This window comes from Clarias gariepinus, chromosome 2 (assembly GCF_024256425.1).
Source record: "Clarias gariepinus isolate MV-2021 ecotype Netherlands chromosome 2, CGAR_prim_01v2, whole genome shotgun sequence".
NCBI lineage: Eukaryota > Metazoa > Chordata > Actinopteri > Siluriformes > Clariidae > Clarias > Clarias gariepinus.
The window spans coordinates 29,104,312-29,132,124 of NC_071101.1; the positions used below are offsets into that span (position 1 = coordinate 29,104,312).

The following is a 27,813-nucleotide window of genomic DNA, read 5'->3' on the forward strand; positions in this document are numbered from 1 at the left end:
TTAATTTACAATAAACTAAGCACTCCTACAGTTTCTGAATTTTCAAGTACATCACTACAATCAACTTCTTCCTACAGCAGAATGTAGTAAAATAAAAGTTAACAGGAAATCACACAAGGACATGCTATATAGGTTTAGTGACATTACTCACTATTCTCTTTCGTTTTTTTTAACTCTTTCACAAAACAGTCTTAACATTCTTTAACCAACACCAGAACAATATCTGACTACACATTGAAAATTCTTCCATTCTCATTCTTGAGACAAATCCATCTTTGTGAGGGTGAAATGATCCTTCCATCCATCCTTTCCTTATAACGCTTATCCTTTGTAGGGTTTTGGTGAACACAAGGCATGGGTACCCGCTGGATGGGGTGCCAATTTGCAATTTAAAAACACCAATCACTCTACACCGCATGTCTTTGGACGGTGGAAAGAAACTGGACTGACAAAGCATGGGAAAAATTTGCAAACTCCAAACACACACTCACACACACACACACACTCACACACACTCACACTCACACACACTCACACTCACTCACACACACTCACACACACACTCACACACACACTCACTCACACACTCACTCACACACTCACTCACACTCACTCACTCACACTTACTCACACTCACTCACTCACACACACACACACACACACACACTCACACACACACTCACACACACACTCACACACACACTCACACACACACTCACACACACACACACACACACTCACACACAGAACAGAGGTGAAATGTAATCCCTGTACGTGTAAAGCATGGTGATTACTAAACCACAGTGCTGCCTGATATGATTCGTCCTACCTAAACTGCATTTCCTCTCTATGTACTTTCCAAAAGAACAGGACAAACAAATTTCACTGGCACTATGACCACCTTTCAGCAGTGATTCTCTTGTAATGATAGACGTTTGAAAATGAAACGTGGCGTTGTAACTGCCTCTTGGTTTTGCTGGTATAGAACGTCAGAAAGCTCCCAGAATGGAAAGTCAGAATAACAAGTACCATAGGCAAAGTGCACTGCAGTGGCCCTCCTGATCTACTCTACGTGTTGAGCAAGTTTAGTCCAGACAAAAGAGGCAACAGCCGACAAGCGTCTTTCCCTCGTCTGCTGTTGGTCAGTAGTGGATCAGTAAAAATTGATCATGCTAACACTGGACAGGAGTCAGGTGGGTTTTCAACTTTTGTTACCTGTAAACACACACACACACACACACACACACACACACACACACACACACACACACACACACACACACACATTAGTGCATATTAGCTTTGATACTAAGATGTTAAAGCTTTGTTACTCAACAATTGTTAGGATTTTGGTTTCTCTTTTTGTTCCTCTTTTGTGTTGTAGGTCTTCTGATTTGGGGCGTGACTTGAGTGCACCTGATGCGCGTCATGGCTCTTATTTAAACGTGGTGTAAGAGTTTGTCAGGGTGCTGCTCAGCTGGTTCGTGGGCAGGCTGCCAGAGCCTGCGCTCCAAATTGTGATGATATGTTTTGTTTCGCACTCATTCATTAGCGCTGACCACACTCCATTATGCATCCATTCACTTGCATTTCACCCTGATCCAACTTACTGATACTGATGTCCTGACTGTTATTTTGGTTAATTTTGCTGTAATAAATATTATGTTTTAAGTTATTCCGCCGTGTCGTCTCCCTTAATGTTACATCCTTGAGCCAGGTGTAAAATGATCACTATACAGTACCTATACACTTACCAGCTACTTTATTACAAACACTTGTACATCTGCTCTTTGTTATGGGTGCCTTGAATATGGTGCAAGACTACAGATTTCATTGGCCACAGCACCTCACAGAATCATGTCACATCACTATTGGCACCTTAGTCACCTTTTTAATTAATGAGCACAACTATTTATAACCTGTCTTCGATCACCAATATTTATTTGAATGTATTTTAACATTCATTGTCTATCTTTTGTTTAACATTGTCATTTTCAGAAAAAAAAAAACGGCTATGAATCTACCTGGAACTAATGGTTATGCTCGTTAGATTTCTGCTATTGACCATAGTTCATGTTTCCTGTTTTCATTGCTGCGCCTGTTTTCGTTTGTAGTTTCCTTAATAAATAATCTGAAACCAATACTGTGGCAGTACAACAGTGCATAAATTCATGCAGATACAGGTCAAGAGCTTCAGTTAATGTTCCATTAAACATGGGAAATAAACGGAAGAGAGAGTTTGAAAGTAGCACGTTTGCTTGTGTCAGACAGGCTGATTTGAGAATTTCAGAAACTGCGGATCTCCTGGGACTTTCATGCCCATCAGACTGGAACAGTCTACGATGTTTCACACAGAATAATGCAAAAAGCAAAAAAAAAAAAGCAGTGAGTGGCAGTTCTAGTAGAAACGCCTCAATGATGACAGAGGTCTGAGAAGAAGCAAATAATAACTCAATTAGGCATCACATCTATGTGATTTAGACCCCATCTAGTGATAATCCACTTCTCTTACCCAAGAAGAGGACACTGAGACTACAGTGGGAACAGGTTTACTCTAACTGGACAGTTGGAAGAAGAATTTGGAGATAATTGGAAGAAAATGTTTGATGTGAACATTAATTAAAGCCCTTGACCTGAATACTATTTTATAAGCTGCTGAATAATGATGGTGGAAGACATTGTTAAATTAAATCAAATTTGCTATGATTAATGCTGTGATAATTATAGCTTAGACTACTCATACAGTAATATATTGGCAATCTACTCACCTCCCATGTCATTCACATAATTCACATTTTCTATTCACATGATTGTTAGCTTCTCAGTCCTATGCCATATAAAAAATTTTTCCAGTTGTTTTAGTTTGTCTCGTACTTTTATTTACCTCGTATTACAGCATATAATTAAAAAAAAGTAACAAAAAAGCATTTTCATTCTGCATTTACTGTCCTACAGTTATGTTTTTTGTGTGGTTTAAAGTCAAGGATTAAAAATGTTTAAGAATCCCAATCTTAGATTCTTCTGTTCAACAAACATCTGGTGTGAACTACATGTGGGTAATTTGCATAGTCTGTATGGAGAGCCCGAAAAATTTGACTTTAGCATGTGCGTGACAGGTCTCTCAACACGACTTACTTTCCCTGTGTAAATTTCGCTTTTAGCCTTCAGTCACTTACACTGAATACAACCCTGTTTTGTGACTGCATAATATTTGGGTCTAATACAAATTTGGCCAGTGAGTGTACATAAGCTTTGTTACATGTGTGTGTAGGTGTCAGTGTATGATCTCACCTCTCTCTCATGTTTAAGGTAGGCTGTGTGTTGAGGAAGGAGAGCTGCTGTTCCAGACTGCACACACGAAAGGCCAGGTAACAAGAAGACATAATCAGCAGGATAATACTGCAAGGAGTGACACACACACACACACACACACACACATTAGAAAATATTAGAATATTTTCATAAATTAAGGAACAGACCTAATCCTAAAATCAAATCTGCTTTTAAAAAAGGATACATGGTTTGAATCTTGTAAAAGTAAAAGACCAGAACCAGCCAATAGAGGGCAATATTATATACAATAAATCAAAAGAAACAATATACTGTACTGTTGTGATTGATAAAAATAGCTTTTGTCCCCAATGAAACATACAGCAAGATGAAGAACTTGAGAAGCTGATATTCCATGTGACCTAGTTCTGGTACAGGTTCAGTCAGCAGAATATTCTCAGCCTCGAGACGTCTTTCTGAAAAGCACAAACCATTGAAAAAAATCTTAACGCATAAGCCTAAAAACCTTAAACTAGCACATTTGTCGCAAAAGCTGCAGGATCATAAAGTATGTTTATGTATATCAGAAATGTTCTACTATTATTTTATTTCCTTTAGTTTAACTTAGTCAGGGATGTGAACCTCCTGCTTGGAGCAATGCTTAGGATTACTGGCCTGATGCAAGACCCACTTGTGAAACACCTTGGAGCCTGACCTTACGTAGTGTCGATTCAGTGTTTCTAGGCAATCATCCTTCCATCAGTCCTTCTTTCTTCAAAAATGCAACTGTTACCTTTTCCAGCCAAAGTTCTACAGAACATCATTGTTTCCACCCTCATGCTTTATAGTTGGGCTTCTGTTTTTTAGATAAAAAAAAAACCTAAATTTTTTCCTCCTTGAGCTGTATGGCCAAAGGGTACAATATTTTTTTTCCATCTGACCAAAAGACATCAGTCTGGCTTTTTTATGCTTGTTTTGGACTAAGAGCTTCTTCTATGTGTAACAAGATTTCACACCATCATAATGTAGCGACTCCAACACCTCCAACAGAATTTAGATTGAATGAACTGTCTTGAATCAATGGCTGATGTGAAGGAGAGAGATGCCCAAATTCACTTGCCAATAGTATGAAATCTTAGGGATTTGAATGTTTGGCATGAGTCTATGTAAACTTCTGGCCTCATTTGTATGATTTCCCTTTTTTTCCATGCATAGCATTCAGTTCTATTTTTTTTAGTCCAACTTTAAGTGTCTTTGCATTATTGGCTAAAAACCTCCAAAGTAACCTCAAGGCTATAATAAGTATATAACATTACAGTTTGGTCAACATGTTTATGAAAATATTATATATTTCATAATATGCCGAAAAAATAAATATGTAAAGACTTTCACATATTAAACCTGCTGCATGTCTCAACAAAGAAAGTGAAAAATCATCACATGTGTAAAGATAACATCAATTTGGTTTTCCTGTACAGTCTTGAACAGTATAGTTTCCCGTTACTTTGGACCTATATGTGTACAGTATATCATACCTGTTCCAGCCTTGACACAGAACATGACATAAAAACACTCTTTATTACAAATCTTAACTTATTTTTTATTATATGTTTCTTGTGTGAAAATAAATTAACTAAAAAAACCTATTAATCTCTATAGAATAGAAGCCTAGAAATATACAGTACTGTGCAAAAGCCCAATAACTGCTGTAGAGCAAGGATATACTCAAAAAATGTTTACATGTTCAAAATACTACAAAATGATGTTAAATCCTTAACTGATGTATATTAAATAAAAGTAATGGGAACAAATATTTTACTGCAACAAACTAAAGTGCCTGAAGATACAATTAAAAAAATTGGTTGTTTATGTAACAACCTCATCGGCAACCTCATTTCCCCTCTCGTCTGTTCCAGCCACTCAGCATTCAGCATCACCAGTATACAAATTACAGGCCTGATCATCTGTCATCATCTGCACCTGCTTCTCACTGTTTCGTGCCTTAAGTTGAATTGTTTTTATGCTAGAATGATCAAACAGTAGGTCACTGTGTGGCTTAACAAACAAAAACATTCCTCTGAAACTACTTAGATACAGTACCGAGACTGGACAGAACAAAACTGAGACAAAAACTTGTCAAAAATGTTTCAAATAAGAAAGCTGGAAAACTGTTCCTCAAAACTACATTAAAAACATACAAGAAGGTCTGGCTATTTGGAAGCAAAATTTTCAAAAATAAGCAGAGCAAGAAGTTTTGCAAAGTAAAGTAAATGTACAGTGGGGTCCAAAATTGTGAATGCAATTATAAAAAGTGACCATATTACTGATAACATTTTTTCATCAAAATATCTTTTTGATATTTACATAGAATTTAGATTATGTTGTGTGTGCTCTTTGTGCTTCAATGGCAAGCTGGCATGGCCCATATGATTAATTTTTAGATCAAAACCATCAGAATGTCATCAGAGATTTTGTACAAAGAAGGAAATATGGGCAATATCGCTTCATTTGCTTACATTTGCTTACATTTAAATAGGCACCTAGAACCAGTATAGAATCTTAAATATTAAATTGTATTATTTTTTAAATATTGAATATTGAAAATTGTGGGCATCCATATATATTTTGTATGATTTGTAAAGAACATGATATACTCAGTTCCATGATAGTCTTGTGCAGGTGTCGTACCATGCAGTTGTGTTTCACTGACAAACGGAGGATTTCCACCGCTGCTGGAGGAATTTCCCAACAGATCAGGTAGAGAAGAGGAGACGGATGGTGCTGAAGGCTTCCTGCGCCATTTTAACACTGCAGGGTAAGTGCTGTTGACTGGGAACTCATCCTGAGAGACAAAGACAGCACAGGGACAAGATAAAAAACTATGCTTTCAATAACTAAAATATTGATTCATAAGGAACAATCCAGTCGAAGCAACTGGCATATTAACCATTAATCTTCTAAGGCATCCAAGATTTATTTTGCAAGAAATGCCAGAAGTCACTTTATTTAAATAAACCTTTTTTTTTTCCTGGACTTGTTAGTTTGTTTTTTTACTTTGGTTAACATTTTCCTGCATTACTCAAATATCTGTTTGACTGGCTGCTGATAGTGGTGCCAGTGGGATTCAGCTTGTGCCTCATCTCTACATAAAGAGAGCGCTGCAGAAGCACTTTGGGCTTTCAGTCTGTTCATTTCTCACATATTTCCATCTCTAACCTCTGCTCAAACAGATAAAGTTCCAAAGCTTCAGTTTACATGCTAATACTTGCTCACATCTCACAGACTCCTGCAGCTACACTATATCCTGGAACTTTAAATGTTTTCTGTCTGCACTATTTCTATATATGTCTCTTAAACAGGTCTCATTAACATGTCATGTAACATCACTGGAAACTGGTGAATTAGAAATGAGCTTACACTGAACCCTGACTGATTAAACACTATTGTATTGACACTTACAATATCGTGATTTTAACACAACACACACCTGCTATCTTCACGCGGAAAAGGCACACGCAGCCTAGAAATTAGCCCCGCATTTGCTAATCATGTCATAAGTATTTGAATTGAAACATGCAGCACTATAGGGTGCCACGGTGGCCTTGTGGTTAGCAGTGTGGCCTCATACCTTCAAGTGGGTTTCCTCCGGGTTTTCTCCCACAGTCCAAAGACATGCAGATTAGTTTAACTAGCATTCCCAAATTGCCTATAATGTGTGATTGTGTGTGCATATGTGCCCTGGAAAGTACCCCTCCTAGTGCCTGAAGTCTCCTGTCAACAGTTTCTGCCAAAGTAAAGCTAACTAAACCTGGACTAAGTCAACAGTGTTGTGTAAAGTGTAGCAGGATGTTCTATAAATACATGACAGAAACACAGTAAAGTAGGTGAGCGTATGAACATAACACAATGCTTCAGATGAATTCTCACTCATAGATTGATTAGATTAAAAACTGATTAAAGTTTCTTACGGTAGACAGTGAGCCAGGCTCTTCTAGATACTGCTTTAGGCTCAGGCTTTTCTTTCCATTGACCTACAAATCAAAGATCCTTTAAAATTCACATTATGGAAAAAAAAAAAAAACTCATATCAATGAGAAACAATAAACTACAGAATAAGATTTAGTAATAGTGTATATTTGTGAGAGAACTAGTAGTACATGTGATACTGTGACGTTTGTTTGCTCTTGCACATGAGTGTGTTTGTTTTACCTGCAGATGGGTGCAGATTCTCCTGAGGACTTCATACACACTGTCGCGCGACAGGAGTGAGACAAAAACATACTGTAGAAAAAGAAAACAACTTAAAAAGTTTAGACACAGGTTTTGAGAAACAGTTTTATAATAATTCTATAAATATAATAATATTTATCAAACATCTTTGTCTTGATGTGTTTCTTGTGCAGCTTTCAAAACTGGTTAATTATACATAGTTTATGCAGGAATATTGTTTCCAATATATCACAGCACAATGATTATGATGATTGAGATTCCCGTGTGCAACCATGACTGAAGTTAATGATCCATAAGTTCAGCTGGAATTGATCTTCTGTGATGTGTCATTGAACCCTGAACACTGCACAATGTGTGTCTGCAATCGGATCTTTGCCAGGCCCTTTTATTTCCACTAGCTTTTAGTGGTTGTACTGAGACTGACTGCACAGTCTGGTTAGTGAACAAACACTAACCAACAAAGACATAAAAATAAATGTTGGTGTATAATGTATGTCTGTGTTTGAGAATACCTTCTGACTGGTGTCTGTTGTGATGGCAAGACCATTAGGGACCAGGCCAGCTGTTTTGTGCTTCTTCACCAGACGAACAGAGACTACAGGTATAGCCACCTGAGATATGCATGCAAACACACACACAAACATGCATACACACTAAAATGAACAATATGAGCTACTTGCGACAGTCTTTTCCGTGACACCTTTTATCATTTTCCTAGTTGAAGCACATTCAAATCAACAACAAGGGGTGAAAAAATGCCTTATATAACCATGCCCACAGAAACAAAATAAAGGGAAAACAGACAAAGTTACTGATAGCAGCAGGCCAAAAGAATAATATTGGGTTTGTGATTAGGTCATGAGCCCTGTGCTCTAGTGACCTGTGTGCATATTTATCAGACCAAGCAAAAGTACAGATCAAGAAACTCATATGAAAACTCTTATACTGAATCATTCAATATCTATACCGCTTAATTCTGTGTACAGGGTCGCGGGTGGGCTGGAGCCTATCCCAAGAGACTTAGGGCACCAGGCAGGGTACACCCTGGATAGGTTGACTATCCATCGCAGGGCATACACAAATACACACATGCAGCGCGCATTCCGGGAATGCCAATTAACCTAATCTGCATATCTTTGGACCGTGGGAGGAAACTGGAGTACCTGGAGGAGACCACGCACAGGCAAAACTCCATGCACACAGAGGTGGAAATTGAACCCGGACCCTGGAGGTGCAAGACGCCAGTGCAAACCACTAAGCCATCGTGCTGACATAAAACTCATATAAGGTTTATTAAATATACACTAGCATTCAAAAGTTTTGGAACACTTTCTAGCTCCATGATGGTTCCTAAATTGTATTTTTTTCTACATTGTAAAGGAATGCTGAAGGCGTCCAAAAAATGCATTCATCTCCTTTGAACAGTTGATATTGAGATGTTTCTGATACTTATACTTCTGCTCTGTAAAGACTTCATAACGCCTCTAATCTGAGGTGCTGTTAATTGGTCATTTTTCAGGCTGATAACTCTAAATGAACTTCTCGTCTGCGGCAGAGGTAGGTTTTGGTCTCGTCCTCCTGGGATGGCCTTCATGAGAGCCAGTTTCATTATAGTGCTTGACGGATTTTGCAAATGCACTTGACAATACTGTTCTTGCAAGAACTATTACAGAAAGGCTGACATCCGTGTCTTAAAATAACAACTAACTGTTGTTTTCTTGTTGTTACGTAATTACCCAATTCCATATGTGTTAATTTATAATTTTGAAATCTCCAGTATTGTTGTAGAATGTAGAAAATAAATCAGTAAACAAAAAAAAAAAAAGGGACAGGATTAAAAAGCACATATCAAATGTAAGAATAGGAAAAGCTTATTATTGACTGATGCTATTCAGAACAAGTTTAAGTAGTAACACGGATCAAAGTAAAGCAAAGTGAAAGTCTACAACAATCATTTCTGAGTTAAAAAACATCTACCATATGTATCAGTCAAAAAACTGTACCTTATTATACTTAGGTCCTTCTACACCAAACTCTTAGGTCTTATCCCAGTTCTGAATTTTTAACATACTGTGTTAAATACGGAAAACTTTAGACCTTGGTTTAACGATAACCTGCTTAAGAGAAAATTAAGGATATGGCGTCAATTGAGCATACTGTGTATAGTGTGTTTGAGCGTGTGTAAAATGAAACTATTCTCCCTAATGTAAAAGTACACAACTCTTTGTTGTACCTACTCTTTGGAACTAACCTTAATGTCCTTGCCAAACAGGTTAGCGTAGAAACACAGCCAGTTGCGGGAGATATAGAGTCGTCCTTGCAGTAAGATATCCCTCAGGAGAGCACACGAGTACACTAGGAGTGGAGGAAAAAGTGTAATAAGGGTCATTTCTCCTGCTTATGAAGTGGCTTCAGACAGCAAAGCTGGCAAAACAAACACGCTAGGAGTTTAGGTTTCTCTTGGTGCGTACCGTAACTGATACATGTATACACGAGAAGTTAACTAAACTCACTCAGGAGAAATTCAACATTAAGTTGTTACATTTATTTAATGTTTATAGCTAAACCGGCATGACCCACACAAGGACCAACATACATTATGAGACAGTAAATATTGTACTGTACCTTTCATGAGGATCTCCTCTTTGGGAATGTTCTGGAAAAGTTTGTGGTACTGAGAGTTGTACTTGCTAACAGTCTGTAAGGGGAGACAAAGCGGCTGGATGAGAGCACTCAGTTTGCCTGCCTGCTTCACTGCTTGAAATTCTGGGTTCAACTAGACATCCTCTTGGTACACTCATCCCTGTCATTACTATACACGATTTACATAAATAAAAAAAGATGATGACAGAATCGATGGCAAAAAATGCAAACATAATATTAGGTTTGAGAAAGAATAATTATGTTACGTGACACAACAATGATCAGATATTCAGCATTTCTCATTTCATTTACGTTTCATATTTAAATTTGTTCAATCTTGCTCAGATACTTTATGATAAATAAAATATACTGTACATTGAACCCGTAAGGGCATCACTTGCCCATCCTGCACATTTATACGGCAAATCCAAATTTATCCAAATAGGTTAAAAAAACAATCCATAAAAACATGATAGAGTGGATGATAAACTGTGTAGTACATAAAGAAACATGTATTATAAATAATTGTCCAAAATAAAGTAAGTAGTTTTACTTATATTGGTTCCTGACTTTGCAGATACACTGTATTATTGCATTTTCAAATTACAATTGTAAACTAATGTATTTTCAGATTACTATTCAACCAATTAGTGATATATCTAGCCAGTGTGCTCCTCATTATAGTGCTAAATCATAAATTAAATTTAAATTGCTGTCATGACCTCATTTCTCACCTTGATCCACCTCCTGAAGCTCCCTGACTCAAAATTCATCTTCCTGCTGTATTCGGTTCAACAACACTGTTTCCCTCTCAGCTCTTTCTGAACTTAAACCCATTCTTCTACTTCAGTTTATCCCAGAGACTTTATATCCTTAATCTGCTTATCTTCACCCTTTAGGAAAGGAAAGTCTTAGACCTGCATCTCAACTGGAGACAAGCAGAGATTTCCACTTGATAAAAACCTTAGTGAACAGCACCAGTGAGAGTTTTATTGCTCTCACTTCCCTAATGCTTAACCGTGTAAATCAATCAAGTGAGTATGTGAAACTCTAAATAGCAAAAAAGCATGCAAAGATGTTGATGATTGGACTTGACCTGAAATGGATACCACAGAAACTGCCAGTGGTCTAAGCAGAAGCATCAAACCTGCTGATATACACACTAAACAGCCATAACAATAACACCACATACAGTAATATCAACACTGGTTCAGTTATATAGAGTGAAACCTTGGGTTATGAGTGATTTAGGCTGAGTGTTTTGCAAAACGAGCCAATTATTCTTCCCTTTCTCTCGTGTGCTATTGGATTGTTGGTAAGTAACTCTACTGCAACATCACCATTGATAAATAAAAAGGTTCAAAAGGCTGTAGCAATGTAGGATTAATCTGTTTAACGACAATGTAATTTACGTAAAATCCTCAAAAGGAGGCAACAGCAAGTGTCATTACAAAGGTTCCTTATTAAAATTGCACAAAAAGAAAAAGATTCCAGTTTTCTGACAAAGACTCTTAGAGAGCAGTGATCCCGCTAATATGTGTGTGTGTGTGTGTGTGTGTGTGTGTCATCCTACAGCCTACACAGTGGCCCCCTTCTCCTCCTCCTCTCTTCTCTTATTCCTTTTAGTAGTAATGTGCAGCTTAATTTATTTTATTTTAATTTTATATTTATTATTTTAATCTGAATATTTTTGGGTTGTGAAATGAATCATCTGAGTTTCCATTATATTTGGATAATGGAGTTATCTCATATGATTAAATTATGTTTGCAATCCAACATTTAACTGGTTTTAGTATCATCTGCACCCAAGGCTAATTTATGCAAGTTGGGCCACAGCCTAGCCTGTCTGGTCCGATCCTACAGAAATAAACTATAAAAATGCTGGCTATAATGGAAAGGTATCAAAATACTTAGTGCATCACAGCTTGCTGTGTATGTGGCGTAGCAGACCAAGAGTTCAAGGTTGTTGTGTGGTCTCCAAATTTCCCTGATCTTAATCCGAACGAGCATCTGTTGAATGTGCAACACTTAAAGGACCGGTTGCTAGCGCTAGGACCTGCTGTTTGCTCAGTGGTTAAGGCATTGGACTACTGACTGATGAGTCCCAGGTTCAAACCCAACACCACCAAGTTGGCCCCTTGAGCAAGGCCCTTAACTCTCATTTGCTCAAATGTAAAAAATAAGATAAAATGTCAATTGCATTTACATCTAAGGAAACAAACAGTCTTACATAAGTTGCCTGCAGCTCACTGCAACAAAATCTTTCAAAACTCCTTCAAACTGTATGGTACTAAAAAAAAACTCTGCACACCTAAAGAACTACTTAAACAATATATAAAGGTAAAATGTATAAATATTTAAAGAGCAATAACTGCAATAAAACTTGCAATGTACCCAATCTCATATGTACATATACCACAAACAAATACACACCATACAGCAGAATATCAAAGCTCTAAAAGAAAGGAATGCATTGAATGAGTCTTGAATGCTTTGTTCACACCCAGGAAAGATTCACCATAATGGAAAGTACTTAAGTTTCATCCCTATTCCATAAGGATTTGTGTGGGTGAAAGAAAGAAGAGATGCTACTCACTGATCCCCGATAGCATTTCTTTACATCTTCGTATGAGAGATCATCTATCAGCTGCAGCCTACGACATGAAATAAAAAGAAAACACAAACACACATAACATTAGTTTCATAGGTGTATGCATACATATGTTTACACTGCATACAGAAAATATTAAGAGGATAAGAAACAAAAGTGAGCAATAATAACAAACTGAGGAACAAAAAAAATGCTTTTTGATGCATTTAAATTCTGGTTGTACCATGAAAAGATGCGTTTTACATTAAACATTTATTTTTAAGTGTTTGCAGCTAACACACAAGACAGTTTTGAAAAGTCATCTTTCAATCACTCAATAAAAAAAGATCAACGTTTCTTTCCAGAATATTTGAAAGTCAGCTGCTATTAACATAATCTATTATTTATTATCCGCTGGAGACTGAGGTCAGGAAAAAAAGCTTCATTGTTTATGCACAAGGAATGCAAATCCAGCCCTGGTGTATATGTAATAGAGCATGTTCAGGCAAACCCCACAGGCACTGCTCCTCCCTGGCTGCAAATCTGACTTCCTCAAACACCTCTCACTACCCAAGTCATTAGCACTTGTCCTGCACCAGCTGTAAACCTACATGCTGCTCAAAAAGCAAGATATTTTATTTGCTGTTGCTCACAGGTGATACAGGATAGCAGAGGACTGATGTCAGTTAGAAATAATTACCAATGTCATACTGGCAGTTCTTTTCAAATGATTAATTGTGCAGCATTATAACTGATAATTCCCAACTACTGACACGAAAGGCAGAAGGAAAATGCCCCATCAATTCGAATGTCTCTAAAGCACAACGTTCAGCAATTGAAGTCAAATCAACAATGCTGCAAACGGTGAGGGGTGTTCAACTTTAAGCCTAAAATATTTAACCTTTTCACATTATTTTAATTTTCTGAGATTGTAAGTTTGGGGTTTTCATAAGCTACAATATAAGCCATAATCATCTCAATTATGGCAACCATGGCTTAAAAAATCTTGCTTTGCATGTAATCAGTCTATCTCTTATATTAGTTTCACCTTTTAAATTGCATTACTGAAATAAATGGACTTTTGCACTATATTTTAATTTTTTGAGTTTCACCTGTACTCCAAGCTTCAACTTTCCACTTATGAGATAATCGGATGCAGCAATAGCAATTCTAATTATGATCTTTTTTGACTGGTCAAAAAAATTGGAAAACAAGCCTTATGACTGGTCAAAATAATTCGAAAACAAGCCTTATGTTAGCTTGAATGTTTTCTATGAAATAAAAATTTTTTATTCCACTTGAATAAATAGCCAAAAGATTGTGAAATACATCATTTAAACCATTAAGCTACCATTTTTCTATTTTGCCCTTAAAATATTCTTCCCCTACTGAGATAAATTGCAAAGATTCTGAGGACCATAAAATGTCATGTTTCACATAATATTATATATTTTATAATAGATAATAGATTTTATTAAGAGGACACTGACAGGAAACATGCACAGAAACAAAGTAACCATGAAAATTGCATTAAAAAAAAATTGCCCCTAGACTACTGGAAGGTTTAAAGTGCATTGTATTAAGTAGGTCAAGAAAACAAAATATCTGATATCAGCTGTTTGAAGCTCCCAGTTGTTACTGGAATGATGTCACTACCATGCCATGTGCAACATAAATCCTGAACAGTTACCTGTAGTTATAAACAGTAAAAATGTAATAAAGACATTACTTTTTTTCACGTTAGTTTGTTTGAATAGCGGACTGCTGCAGAAATAAAAACCAGACCTGTAGCAGGCTGAATCAAATATGTAATTCTTTTAAACTTATATACTGTAGTTATAATTGTTAACAATAAATAGTTGTGTAATGTTTGCCACTCCACAACACAGAGTACTTTGTAAATCTGTTAAAATTTAATTTATTCCATAAATAATTAAACGTATAAGTATAGTAAATAAGCATTTGTACGATTAACCTTGGCAGCAATTACAGCTGCGAACTGTGTGGTTCCAGACTCGATAAATGAAATATGAAAATAAGGGGTAAGTTAATGACCAAGGTCAAGTAGGTGTGTTAGAGCAGGGAAATCTCCAGGACCGCAGTCAGGCTTCTCTGCCATACATCCTTTGGAAAAAAAACTCAACCTGTTGTGCAACCGGGCATTCAAGTCTAACTAACATGAAATGTGTCAAAGCTGCTGTAGACATGTGTAAAGTTGAGTTGCGCCTTTTGTTTGTCCCATTTACGAACTCAACTGATATTCGCAGTGAGAAAAGAGAACCTCACATTGAGTTCCTCATTAGTAATTAAGAAATAAAAAAATATTATAAATACAAGAGAGCTCAAGTCAATACAACAATATTGACTTGATATATTGTATACAGTATATATATATATATATATATATACACACAGTATATATATATAGGCCTATATATACACACACACACACACCTTCAGGCACATGAAACGGATTCACCAGTAGACCTGTAAATCTGTTGTGACAACAAGGAACTGAATTCTGTAATGGAGCAGCTGAATACTCTTTGGAGAAAAGGTTAGAATCCTGCATCCTGAGTCATCAGTGTGTCTGTACAAAGACCAACATGTTTATGGCAAGAACTGCTTTTGTGTTTGGCAAAAATATATTTTTTTAAAAGGAAGCTTTACAGAATTTATTCTGGAATACTGGGTTTACTATATAAAGCACAGATCGGAGGCTGCTAAATTTGTCAGGTCAATGCAGCTTGAAGCTTGTTGCTGACCTTTTCAATCATGTCAAAACATGCTTACTTCATGAAAGGATCAGTGAGAGAAAGGTTTGGTCTTTACGTTTATATGATGATCACATTATAAAAAGGACGAGTTTTTGATTAAAATGTTATATACAGTCTCTTAGTCTTTCACACTTGTGTGCAATTCTAATTGTATGAGGCCAAGAAAAAAGTAACTTATTATGCTTTTTAATATACTTCACATATAGTTCACGTTTGTGGTGCAAGTATATACTGTATCCTGAAAGTGCAAAGTTCCTGAGCCACACCTCATTTCTTTAAGTTAAATGAAATTAATTATTTTTAATTATGTAGCTTAAACTAAGGAAATGGGAATTAATATTTTACTGTGACAGGCTGCAAAGCGCCAAAAGATTTTAAAAAGTGGTTGTTTATGTAACAACACAGCCACAACCTCATTTCCCCTCGCGTCTGTTCCAATCACTCAGCATTCAGCCTCACCAGTATATTTATCACTGGCCTAATCATCTCTCATCATCTACTATTGTTTCTCACTGCTTCGTGCCTTGAGTTGGATGTTTTTATGCTTGAATGATTTATAGGTTACTGTGTGGCTTAACAAACAAAAAACATTCCTTACAAACTGGCCGGGTACAGGGACTGGACTCATAAGGAGCAGATATGTCCAAAATGACAGGTAACAAAAGAACTAAAAAAATATTTCTTAAGAGTATGTTAAAAATACAAGAACATTTGTGCCTCAACACTTTTGCATAGCACTGTATGCTTATGGGTACTTCTCTACCATGATACGTCATGCATCCAAAGATTATCATCTTTTAGTCTTTTAGATTACCATCTTATAGTTCCGCAAGACAAGCAAAGATTTTTAATAAATTTTTACTTATAAAACGAGCGTTGTTGTGGTTTACGAGCTCCAAGTATTATGTATAACGCATGCGCTTCTTGTTTTGACACCGAGCGTTGCGTCATCACAACGTATTCATCTCCCCTGCTGGGTCTTTCACATACTCGTCTCATACTGATATAATCAATCCGTGTGTGTGTGTGTGTGTGTGTTTTTCTTTCTCTTGCGCTGCAGAGTGTGTGTGTGTTATGTGTGCGCGCGCGCAGGTTCACGCACATACACTCTCTCTTGTCGTTAGTGTGTGTCAGTGTTTGAGTGTGTGTGTTATGTGTGTGCACGCACGTAATTTGACACCGGGCCGGTTCTCTCTCTCTCTCTCTCTCTCTCTCTCTCTTGCCTTTAATGTGTGTGTGTGTGTGTGTGTGTGTGTGTGTGAGAAACAGAGAGGGGGTGCTTCACTCACACACAACCGGCACCGTGTCAAATTACGCTCGCGCACACACATAACACACATTTAGCAGCGCAGGAGAGAGAAAAACACACACACAGAGAGCCTGTGCGCATAAATGAAAACACTTTTTTTAAGGTAACATGCAGGTTAATTTGTTTTATTTTTACTTTATATTTTGTGCTAACTATTTTTATGTATTTATTTTTTTGGGCTGTGGAACGAATAATTTTAATTTCTATTATTTCTTATGAGAAAATGTGCTTTGATTTATTTAGAGTGTTTTTGGAATACGAGCCCACTTCCTGAACAAATTGTGCTCTTAATCCGAGGTTCTACTGTATTAGGTTTCATTCCGATGTATCTTAATAGATAAAAAATGGACAAAAGTAAGCAAACATTCTTAGCAAATTGACACATCAGATGTAGTGTGTTTTGTAACATTTGCTCATGTGTGGCCCCATTTGTGCAGTCTTAAACAGTGATCACTCAGTCGATCCATCATTACAAGCTCTTTGTGTCTTTGTGAGCTTACGCAGAGGGAGGATGGAGCTTTTCTACCTAATGAGGCCCACTTTCAGGCTACTAAATCACACTGCACGCATCCAATACGCTAATATCTATCCCTGACATCCTTTTCACTTCAGTCATACTCTCTCTTGTGTGTCACAGACACACACCCTGATTACAGATGTCTCTGTATTACATTAATATGATAAAGGATAAAGTGTATTGAAGGAAAAAAGGGTCTTGTGTTGCTTGATTTGCTTAACATCATAATGTCAACATTTGTATACTTGCAAACACCAGAACTCACACACACACAACAAGTAAACAGTGTTCATATTACTTGCGCAACACTAGAAAACCTTTCACATAGTGAATTAACATTCTAGCTTCTAGTTATTTAGCTTTGAATGCTAAAGGTTTTCCTGAACTGTTTCTCTTTAGCACCAGTGCTATTTTAAGCACGAGTGAAGCTTTAGTAAGTGTTTAGTAAAGTGTTGTGAAAGGAGAAAAAATTTGATTGAAATGTAGATTGCCAAAATTAGACTTAGAGCTAAATAATATTTGGACAAAAGAAGACAGAGCTAACAAACATACATAACATAACAGTTCAAACAAAAATCTTTCTCTTAATGAATTACAAAAACAGTGATGGATGCATTCAGGCCTTTTTCCTCCAAAATAAGCTTACACAAGCGCTAAGCTCCAGTATTAGCATGATAGCAGGTATGAACGTGTTCTGGATAGTAACAGAGTTTTCCACAAAGGCTTTCTCACATGTGTAACACTACGATCAGAACTTAAACCCCTTTTTAAACCCTGTTCTACATGTTCTACAAGCTTATTCATAATTTTATTTCTGCCAAAACGCATGTAGGTTTCACTATGCGACATAGCTTTTAAAACAATTTTGGAAAAGCCTGTAGCTCAGGCTTGTAATTTGGCGTAAATAATACTTTCTTGCTTTGTGTATTACTTCATCAATATTAAATCTTGACATTAAGCCTGTGAGGAAATCACACTTACAAATCACTAGCAAGGTTTGAGACATCTTTATAGAAGACTGACTGTTTTTATTGCGTTTGTTAAACTGGCGCCTTACACAGCATAATCACTGCAGGAAGATTACAAAGTCATCTAAATAAGACTGGCTTTCTCAGGATTAGCCTGTCAAATGTTGCTGTACAAAGTCTGCATAATAACAGCTCCAGGGAACTGTCTCCTGAATAGAACAATATTTTGATGTGTTCAGTATATAATTAATTTTATTTTACAAATTATATTTAAGCCTCCAGCTAGCACGCATAGATCATTTGTTTGGCTGTTGTAGCTATTTTTAAATATTTCTTTTCATGACTAAATTAAAAGTGATTGAGATAAAAAAAAAATGGTTTAAAAATATCTCTGACACAGAGCTCCAGGAAGGGACTGAAACTTTAACAGCACCAAACGATTTAATGAAAACTGCTCAACTATTTAATTAGTTGTGTATGACAACCCAATTGGAAGAAATTGAAAATTTAGCTAGTTTTCAGTTATTATTTTAAGTTTTTCTGTAAAAAAGAGGCAATACCCATCTAGAATTTAGGTTGTTAAAATGTTGTAGCAAATATTAAATTAGGAAAATTTTGGTATAAGATTGTTTTTTAAAGTAAAAATTACTCAAAAGAATATTGAACCCAGTATTGACTCCATGGCATTAGGATAACGTGGAACAAATGTCACCAACTCAGCATAAAAAAATGAAATACATTCATGACATGGTTATACTGCTGCCTTCACTGGCTGACACTTACAGTACAGTACAAAAGTCTTAAGCACATGCAAATAACTGAAAAAAAAACAACATAAAAAAATACTATAAAAAGCAATAAACAGATTAACAAATTAACTAATAAAACACAGTAAAAAACAAACAAAAATAACCTGCTTGATGTTTGAGATCCGCCCTGTGAAACCAAATGTTGTGTAAGTACCACGTTACAGTATAGTAGTATAGACACAAACAAAGTTATCTGGAATACTGAACTGCACAAATGCATCACGCCTAAATCATGAGCAATGTAATTTACTGACTTTCTACCTTCATGTCATTTAACAACCTTTTGTTTCACTTCCAAATAAAAACTACTTATTTGCCTCTTGCTGATATCACTAGCACTGGTTTTGCTGCATCTGGGAGCCAGATGGAGTCAACAAGAGACCTGACCTGATACACGCTGTATGCTGGAAGCTGTTCATCCCATTCTCCAGTCAGGATTTCTAAACTGTTATAAAATTAAGGGAGCACAGATGCGATTGTGATTACTTGTGCCTACATGTTGTGTGAATAGATGTTAAGCGGTATCAATTCTATAAATTAATGTTGACATTCTGTTGTGTTAGTGGTCTTAATTCAGTGTCATCCCAACATCATTTTAACTTGCAAAAACAACATTGTCACAACCTAATTACAACTAGAAGACAAAGTCATACAACCAGAAATATGTGTTAGGGTTCCTGCTAGGGATCCATCCATCCATTTTCCCTCTATCTATCCCTCTATCTAGCCACCTCTTCCAGATCACATACACTGATACCCTCCAGCCAGACATTCTGTGGAGGAAGCTCATTTCTCCCACTTGCATCCACGCCCTCGAACTTTCGGTCACTACCCGGCACACGTAAATTAAAAGCTTCGCCTTTCGAATCATCTCTCTCTCACATCAGATTGGTACACATTACCACGATGGTGTCCACATTACTGTTGATGCTGCACTGATCCCTCTGTCAAGCTCTTGCACCAATTTACTTTTACTCATGACTTTTATCTTACTTCCATCCTGAGGCTTAGGTTACAATCTACCTTTTTTTTCACAATCTCAGATTTGAAGATGCTGACCATCTCCCCTGGTGTGGAGTTAAGAGGAAATAATGCTGCATTTGTTCAGGGAAGGTGTTTCTCACTTGTGTGCTAGTAAACACTAACGTTATAGAACCTTACTGAAATAAAGAGAATATTCTTATTTATTGTTTTAACACATCACAAGTTTTACAAGAAAAGGTTAAGCTTTCATTTTAAATATTCTCTCAATGCCTCTCCCCTTTTTAAAGACTAATATAATAGGGTTTGCTATGTTGATGGTATGTTGTTTACAAACCATTGCGTTGAAATGTGTTGTTGGAGTGTTTACATAAACTCTAGGGCTGATTAACTGTCAGGCATCCGTAATTCCTTATGGTAGTACCCACACCCTGAAAACACACCCAACATTACAGTATACATTTGTGTCTGGCTTTTAAAACCTTAATTTAGATGTTCATTAGTCACTGTAGATGCTCAACACTTTGGAGTCCACTGTGAGGATTTATGTTAAGCTCTTCTTGGCAGAACCAGTGTGGTACAGGCTCAGGCCTGTAGGACTGAGGAGACAGCAGGCATGATTTCATTTCTGACATGACTAAGTTATGACAAGTCATGAACATCTGATTAAAAGGAGAACTGGTTTTAGAGTAAGTGAGGCCATGTGTGTGTGTGTGTGTGTGTGTGTGTGTGTGTGTGTGCAGATTTTTTTCTCACATGATGCCTTGTCTGAAATGCTGGGGACACTGTGGCTCATCCTCTTTTTGAGGGTCACTGGTCTCTGGCGGGATTACCAGGCCCACATCATCACTCTGATCCATCTGTTCTGCCATCATTCTCGACCTGAGAGAATTTATAAGAAAAATAAAATAATTGCTCAAATACAGTATATATTCATTAAATTTCTCTAAGTACAACTTATCAGTTCAACAAGGTAAAAAGGTCTAAATCATAAAAAGTGCATTCATTTGTCATTTGAACCACCTTTATAAACTTGTATGTCATGCAAACAACCATATCTTTCACCAGTAGAGAAGACAATCAGCTGAAATACAGATGAGAGTGCATTACAAAGAAAAATAAAGATACAGCAAGGGCAATTATGATCATTTACCAATAAATCAACTTCATGTACCGCTTTCTTTTTATTTTGTACTGAAAGCAATGCTGTATAAGCAAATATCTTTTAAATATTTAATTTACTGGAGGCTGTTTCTTGTTGGGTGAAGTTATATGCTAGATTTCTCGATTCAGAATCTATCATACCATTACCCAAAATGAACACTAGACAAAAAAAGAAGGAGTGATGGGGACAGAGCGAAGTGGACAGTGTGTAAACTGCTAAACAGGGTGATAACAAACACTAAATATAGATGGGAGAATGGGAGCAAGGGCAACAGACAAGGTGTGATGAATGGAAGTACAAAGCTAAATCGTATGCTTTAAAACATAATCACAGTAAAATTACCCAACATAAAACAAATAAATATGAATATTCACTAAATTAAGTTAAGACAGGGTACAAAGTAAATTTCTAAGGTAATATGATTTTAACAGTATTCTGTTGTAAGACCTGTGTTACAGAAAAGTGTTGCTGTACATCATATGGTCAATGCATGGAACAGATTCATACTGAGATGTAAAATAGCATCGCTATACGTGAAGGCAGAAAGAATTCATACCTTATTTGACTCATGCGCTTTTAAACATGGATTAACTTGCAAAAGTACAGCACTTTCAGCTCATATATCAGGTACATGTGGATAATCATAAAAAAAAACCCACACAATTATATTAATTAAACAAAATGCAAATTACATGCTGCTAATCCATGCTTTAACTAACACAATGTATTCCAATAAATAATGAGGCTGTCTTCTTCCTGTCCAAAGACAGGGGTGGCACCGAGGGAAAGTACTTTTTTCTCTGGAATCCATCCAGGCGGTGGACAAACAAATGACTCCCCAGGGAAAGCGCACAGCTACCCAGAGGATCTGGCTCCGTGTTTGGGGATGTGATTAGAATCAGGACAGAGATGGAGAATGAGCTGGAAAACACAGCGGTGCATGTGTACAAAGAGCTTTTATGTCATGAGTCTCGCCTGAGTGCACAGTGAGAACAAGGTGAGACATGAGTGGAATACACTTTTCATACATTACATACTAGAAATTCTATTAAAGGGCAAAAAATGTTAGCAATTAATAGCTGGCCAAAGGCAAGATTAATCAATATAATTATAGATTTTTATTGGTGTCTTTTTTTATTTTACAAATCGTCTTAAACGCTGTCATTTTAAGCATTTGTTAGTAAGATATGACACAGACAAACAAGCTAACATTTGCCCACAGTCGCAGCTTACAGCTGAACAAATCTCACACTACTCTAGAATACAGTGGGAAGCCAAGACAAAAAGCAGTAGGTTTTTCCATGGTACCCATTCAGGAAAAAGGTTGACCAATTCATTGGAATTAATGGCCTGTTTATATTAAGGATGAGGAAGCTAGCTAGATGAGTCTGTTTAGAACAAAGGTTGTTTTATTTTAAATAACAGACCTTTATGTATGTAACCATATATCCCTACCTGCTAGGCCAACTTTATTCATGTGAGGAGAGAAGATGGACAATTATTGCAGTATATTTACTAGGCATTGTCATGGAACAAAATGGAAAGTTTGTACAAATTAGTAACGGAATAAAATGTTAACAGAATGGAATAAAAACTCCAGAATAAAGAAGAATTTACCCTCAAAACATTCTATAGAGGGTTCCTGGTCTAGGTAAAAAAAATTAATAGTCTCGTTAGTTAGTAATAGGTTAACATTTTCTACTGTTATGTCATTTTGTTGTTAGCAAACCTATGATAAATATTGTAATTCAATATATTCCTCCACCCTCCATGGGCTAACCTCCATCTACCCTTTATGGTTTACAGAGTGTGTATTATATTTTCTTCAGCTACGGGTGAGGGATTTTTGATTAGGTTAGAAACACAAACCTATAAAAAACAATTCAATTAAATTTTTGAAGCAAACTAGTGTTACCAGAATTAACTAGTACTGTATGTATATTCCAATTATTAGCAAGAAGAATCCAATTCTATGTGCTTGGGATGTGACGATTTAATTTCAAATTTAATTAAACAAAAAGCTAACCTTTTATAGAACAGCATACCCTAATTATTATTCCTAAACAAATTTAACAAATAATTTTTCCACAGTTTCCCACAGTGTGCAGTTTCCAATGTGCACAATTTTCAAGACTAATTAGCACTTGTGATGTTTTAAGACTGGTGTAAGGATGTGTAATGAGTGGTTTTTGAGACTAATTTGCTTAGAGTTTTGAGAAAAAGAGACTTTTAACGTGTGATTTTTGATAAGGGTGGTAGGATCTGGGATAGCTCAATGGTTAATGCATTGGACTATTGTTTCAGGAACAAATCCAGGTTCCAGTTGTCCCTGTTGGGCCCTTGAGCAAGTTCCTGAACCCTAAACTGCTCACATGTTGCACCACTTAGAAGTTCAATTATATCTGGGGCTGATTGGCCAATAATCAAACTGAAAACTGGCCACTGGCTGATAGACTGGAGCATCTCTATTATAAATGTAAAACTATATTTTGGAGTCACAGACAATTGCACTGTTAGTGTGGCGATACATGAATCACCACACAAAAGAATTTTTAACTGAATTGTTTTTCCCCACCTTTAGTAAGAGCTGTGGAACAAAAAAACAAAAACAAAAAAACAACCAAATTCACATTAAAGGTTAAAGTGTCTGTTGTAAACTACTGCGGCCTGCATTATATTTTGCACAATCAATCTGGGCAGACACAGTACGTATATTTGCAGTTTAGTGTAAATCGTAATACTGTTAAAGGGAAGTACTAAGAACAAGATTTGTGAATTTAATTAAGGCTGAATGAAGTAATACATTGTAAACCTTAGCAAATTTCCTGCCATGTACTTTCCCTCAATTAGGCAAGCACATGAACAGTACTGTACAGTGTAGCATGTTCGTGTTCCTCCATTCCTTTAACCTTATTCACGGTGAGATGTATTGTTCTGTTGTTTGTTCAGATATACTGGACTGAAATGCAAAAAAATCTGCCATCATGGAACCGTTGTGGTAGCTCAGTGGTTGAGGCATTGGACTATGGTTTGAAAAACCCCAGGTTCAAATCCCACGTCCCTGTCGGGCCCTTGAGCAAGGCCCTTAACTGCTCAGAGGTATAATAAGACAAAAATTTAAGTTGCTCTGGTTAAGGTTGTCTGCCAAATGCCTAAATAGATAGTATAAAAATGAAGGATTTCTATAACCTTAATGGCACAAGAGCTACTTTTTCTGCAGTCTGGAGGAGTGTGATACAAACATCTGGTGATTTGCTGTAAAGTGTTCTATGTGGTAGTTACAGGACTGTTCAATGTATAGCCGTAGAATAGTTTCATTTTTTATTGTAATCTCTGGAGATATTATCTTTGCTTTTAAACATACACAAGAAGCTATAATATTAAGTTTTAGGGAGTTTATACATACAATTCTAAGCAAATATGTATTTAATAATACTGTATATACTGTAGGTTAGCAATGAATGTCTAGTTTGAGGCAATTACAGTTAAATAAGGATCCACCACACACCTTATAATTCTCAGACTGGTGAACCAAAACAGTCCCCTGACTGATGCATGCTTTATTTAGAACAGAATAAGACTGTGGAGACGCGCTCACTGAAAAAAATATGCAACTACTAGACCAAATAATCGTCCACACATACAGTAACACTTAATACTCTGCTCATATACAGCACATGTCCCTTTTTATATATGTTTGCATATATTGTATTTGCAATAATGTATTTGTAAAAACATATCTATTTTTTTAATATATATATATTTTATATATGCTTGCAGTAGACCCTTCCTGGACCCCTGGAGGCAATAAATGATGATCGTGCACATTTTGTGGTTTTTCTTTCTTTTTTTTTTCGGTTTGTTCTGTCAGAGGAAAGTAAACCATGGCTCTAGTAAATAGGCAAAACTTCATTGTTCAAATAGTTTTCAAAATTACATTTGTGCTGAAGGATTGCATGAAATTTTATAGTTAAATGGTTCCCTGGGGACATAAAAGTTTAAGAACCCAGGCTTTACACTCTAAAACTTTGTCTCCTTCTGAAACACGTTTAAAATGCTACCAGGCCCCTGCTGATCCTGTTTATCTCCCAGGAAATCCACAAAACAATTACATTCAGCAATGCAGAGACATTGACCCATGCAAACTGTGGTATTGTGCCTTGAGGCCTCTTGGGGGAAAAAAGCCAGAGTATCTGAGAGAGCTGCACCTTCAATAGCTCCCTTGTTCCCATGTCCTTGGATGATCTCTGTTTCACTGAAATGTAAGCTAACATAAAATTCCCCTTCCTCCGACCCTGCTTACACATTAAGCTATTTTAACTGCAATGCAAAATATTTAAAGCAAAGAAATAAAAAAAGCTTTTTAAGTGCCATTCAAGCAACAGGCTACATCCAAACAGCATGACTGAAGTGAATGGTGAGATTATGAAGAATGAAGTGAGAGTGAACAGTGATCTGTGATAGATTACAGATAAACATTTGCTTTTTTCCAAATGGGTGAACTACAGGAGACTATTGGAAGTAATAAAATCTGATTTAGTGGTGATTTTTGGAACCAATCAGCAGGCTAATCAAGCCATCTTTGAATCTTAGAAATCATTACAATTTCTAACCTTTAGAAAAAGTATTGTTTTCAGCAAGGGCACTGCAGTGCAGTAGGAGGGCAAGTGTTGTAGCTACTGCATAACCTAGTGTGAAAAAAACCCTCATTTTTTTCAAGAAAAAAAAGAAGAAAGTAACTAAAGCTGCTTCATTGTTTCGTAATGGAGTATAATTCTCAGCTTTCTCTACAAGTGTTTAGGTTCTAACTGTGACCTCTAAGATAAACTTCACAGTTTTGTTTGCTGGCAATTCACTGGACCAATTACAGTAAGCAATTACAATACATTTTACACAATACATTTCAGTTAATCACACACTGAATCGATCAAAAATTAAGAACAAGTGGAAAATTTGAGTCATTGTATGTTTATTTTAAATTTTTATTAAGAAGTAAGATGATACTTCCCATATTGTTTACAACATGAAGGCCTACAGTGTAGTAGGAACTGTCTTTTTGTACTATAGTCCCACAGTTGTCAGTAAAGTACTGTAAAATCCACTGCAAACAAGTATAAAAGCATAAAATAACACATAATCCAATGCATTCATTTGCTGAATGATGAAAAAAATATGGAGCTGATGCAGTAAATGGCTAGGCTAAAGGTTAAAGTGTTATTGTAGATTTTAACATATAACCTTCTGATCTGTAGCTTGTAGCATAGGCTATTCAAAGGAAGGGTATTTTAATATATTGTAATGTGTATAGAGGTGGCACAATGGCTTAGTATGAATCAGGAATCTTCTCTCCAGTCTATATGCATGAAGTTTGCATGTTTTCCCAACGCTTGGTCGGTTTCCTCTACTGTAGGTCCACCAAGTCTAAAGACATGCAATGTAGGCTAACTGGTATTTCCAAACTGCAGAGTGTGTATCTGGGAGTGTGTGTGCTTGTGCCCTGCGATAAGCTGGCACCCCATCCAGGATTTACACTGCCTTTTGCCCTGTGAAAAAAGTTCCCTGGGATTTGCAAAGTATTTGGCCAATCCTGTTAATGATTGAATTCAGGTGTTTTAATCAGGCTGCTTGCAGGGCAATCTTGCAATTTTAATGCTTCAGAATACATTTTGGACAACGCTATGCTTCCAACTTTGTGGCAACAGTTTGGAGGAGGCCATTTTTTATATTCTAACGTGCCCGAGTGCACAAAGCAAGGACTACAAAGTAATGGTTTGATGAGTTCTGTGTGGAAGAACTTGACTGGCCTGCACAGAGCCCTGACCTCAACCCCATCGAGCACCTTGGGATGAACTGGAACAGACATTGCAAGCCAGGACATCTTGTCCAACATCAGTGCTTGACCTCATAAATGCTCTACAGAATGAACGGAATGAATTCCCACAAAAACACTCCAAAACCTTGTGGACATCCTTTCAAGAAGAGTGGAAGCTGCAAAAGGGAGACCAACTCCTTATTAAATGTATTCGGGTACAATGTCATTGCAGATTTGGCCAAATATACAGTGTATATATATACAGTGTATATATATATATATATATATATATATATATATATATATACACACACACACACACACACAGTCAGCCAGAAAGAATATACACTCAAAATAGTATGTATATATATATATATATATATATATATATATATAGAGAGAGAGAGAGAGAGAGAGAGAGAGAGAGAGAACTAAATTATGGACGATAAAAACTTTAAACTGACAGTTGCCACTTTTCTCTAGTAAGTAATAATCTGCTAATAAAGTATTAATAATGGTAATAATAAGCCCCATCAGCTGACCCACCTTCACCCGCAGCACAGCCCATGATTTGACCCCAGCTCCTGCGCTCTCCACTTCGGGAAAACCGGGGTAGAAATGTGAGGAAGTTTCTGCAGAGTTTATATCCTAGACAGTCAGTGAACGCTGCGGAAATAAAACACTCAGCGCGACATTAATAATGAACGCCGTGTAGCAGACTCGCTCCTGCTTGTTGCTCTGC

At 36.7% G+C, this 27,813-nt stretch overlaps 1 protein-coding gene across 2 annotated transcripts; it reads right to left on the bottom strand.

Annotated features, from left to right (window-relative positions):
• Positions 1–698: 698 nt before the first annotated feature.
• On the bottom strand, positions 699–27,813 carry LOC128513697 (GRAM domain-containing protein 2A). Of its 2 annotated transcripts, XM_053487305.1 has the most exons (12): positions 27,618–27,813; positions 20,851–20,976; positions 12,740–12,797; positions 10,126–10,198; positions 9,752–9,855; positions 8,013–8,111; positions 7,480–7,551; positions 7,239–7,301; positions 5,959–6,112; positions 3,653–3,746; positions 3,292–3,399; positions 699–1,215 (listed from the first exon to the last, which is right to left on the bottom strand). In XM_053487305.1, the coding sequence occupies exons 2-12, from the start codon at positions 20,967–20,969 to the stop codon at positions 1,212–1,214; spliced, it is 948 nt and encodes a 315-aa protein (XP_053343280.1). In that variant the 5' UTR covers positions 20,970–20,976; positions 27,618–27,813; the 3' UTR covers positions 699–1,211. The 2 variants fall into 2 exon arrangements, with proteins under 2 accessions (XP_053343280.1, XP_053343281.1); XM_053487306.1 differs by lacking the exon at positions 699–1,215 and having other exon boundaries at positions 3,288–3,399.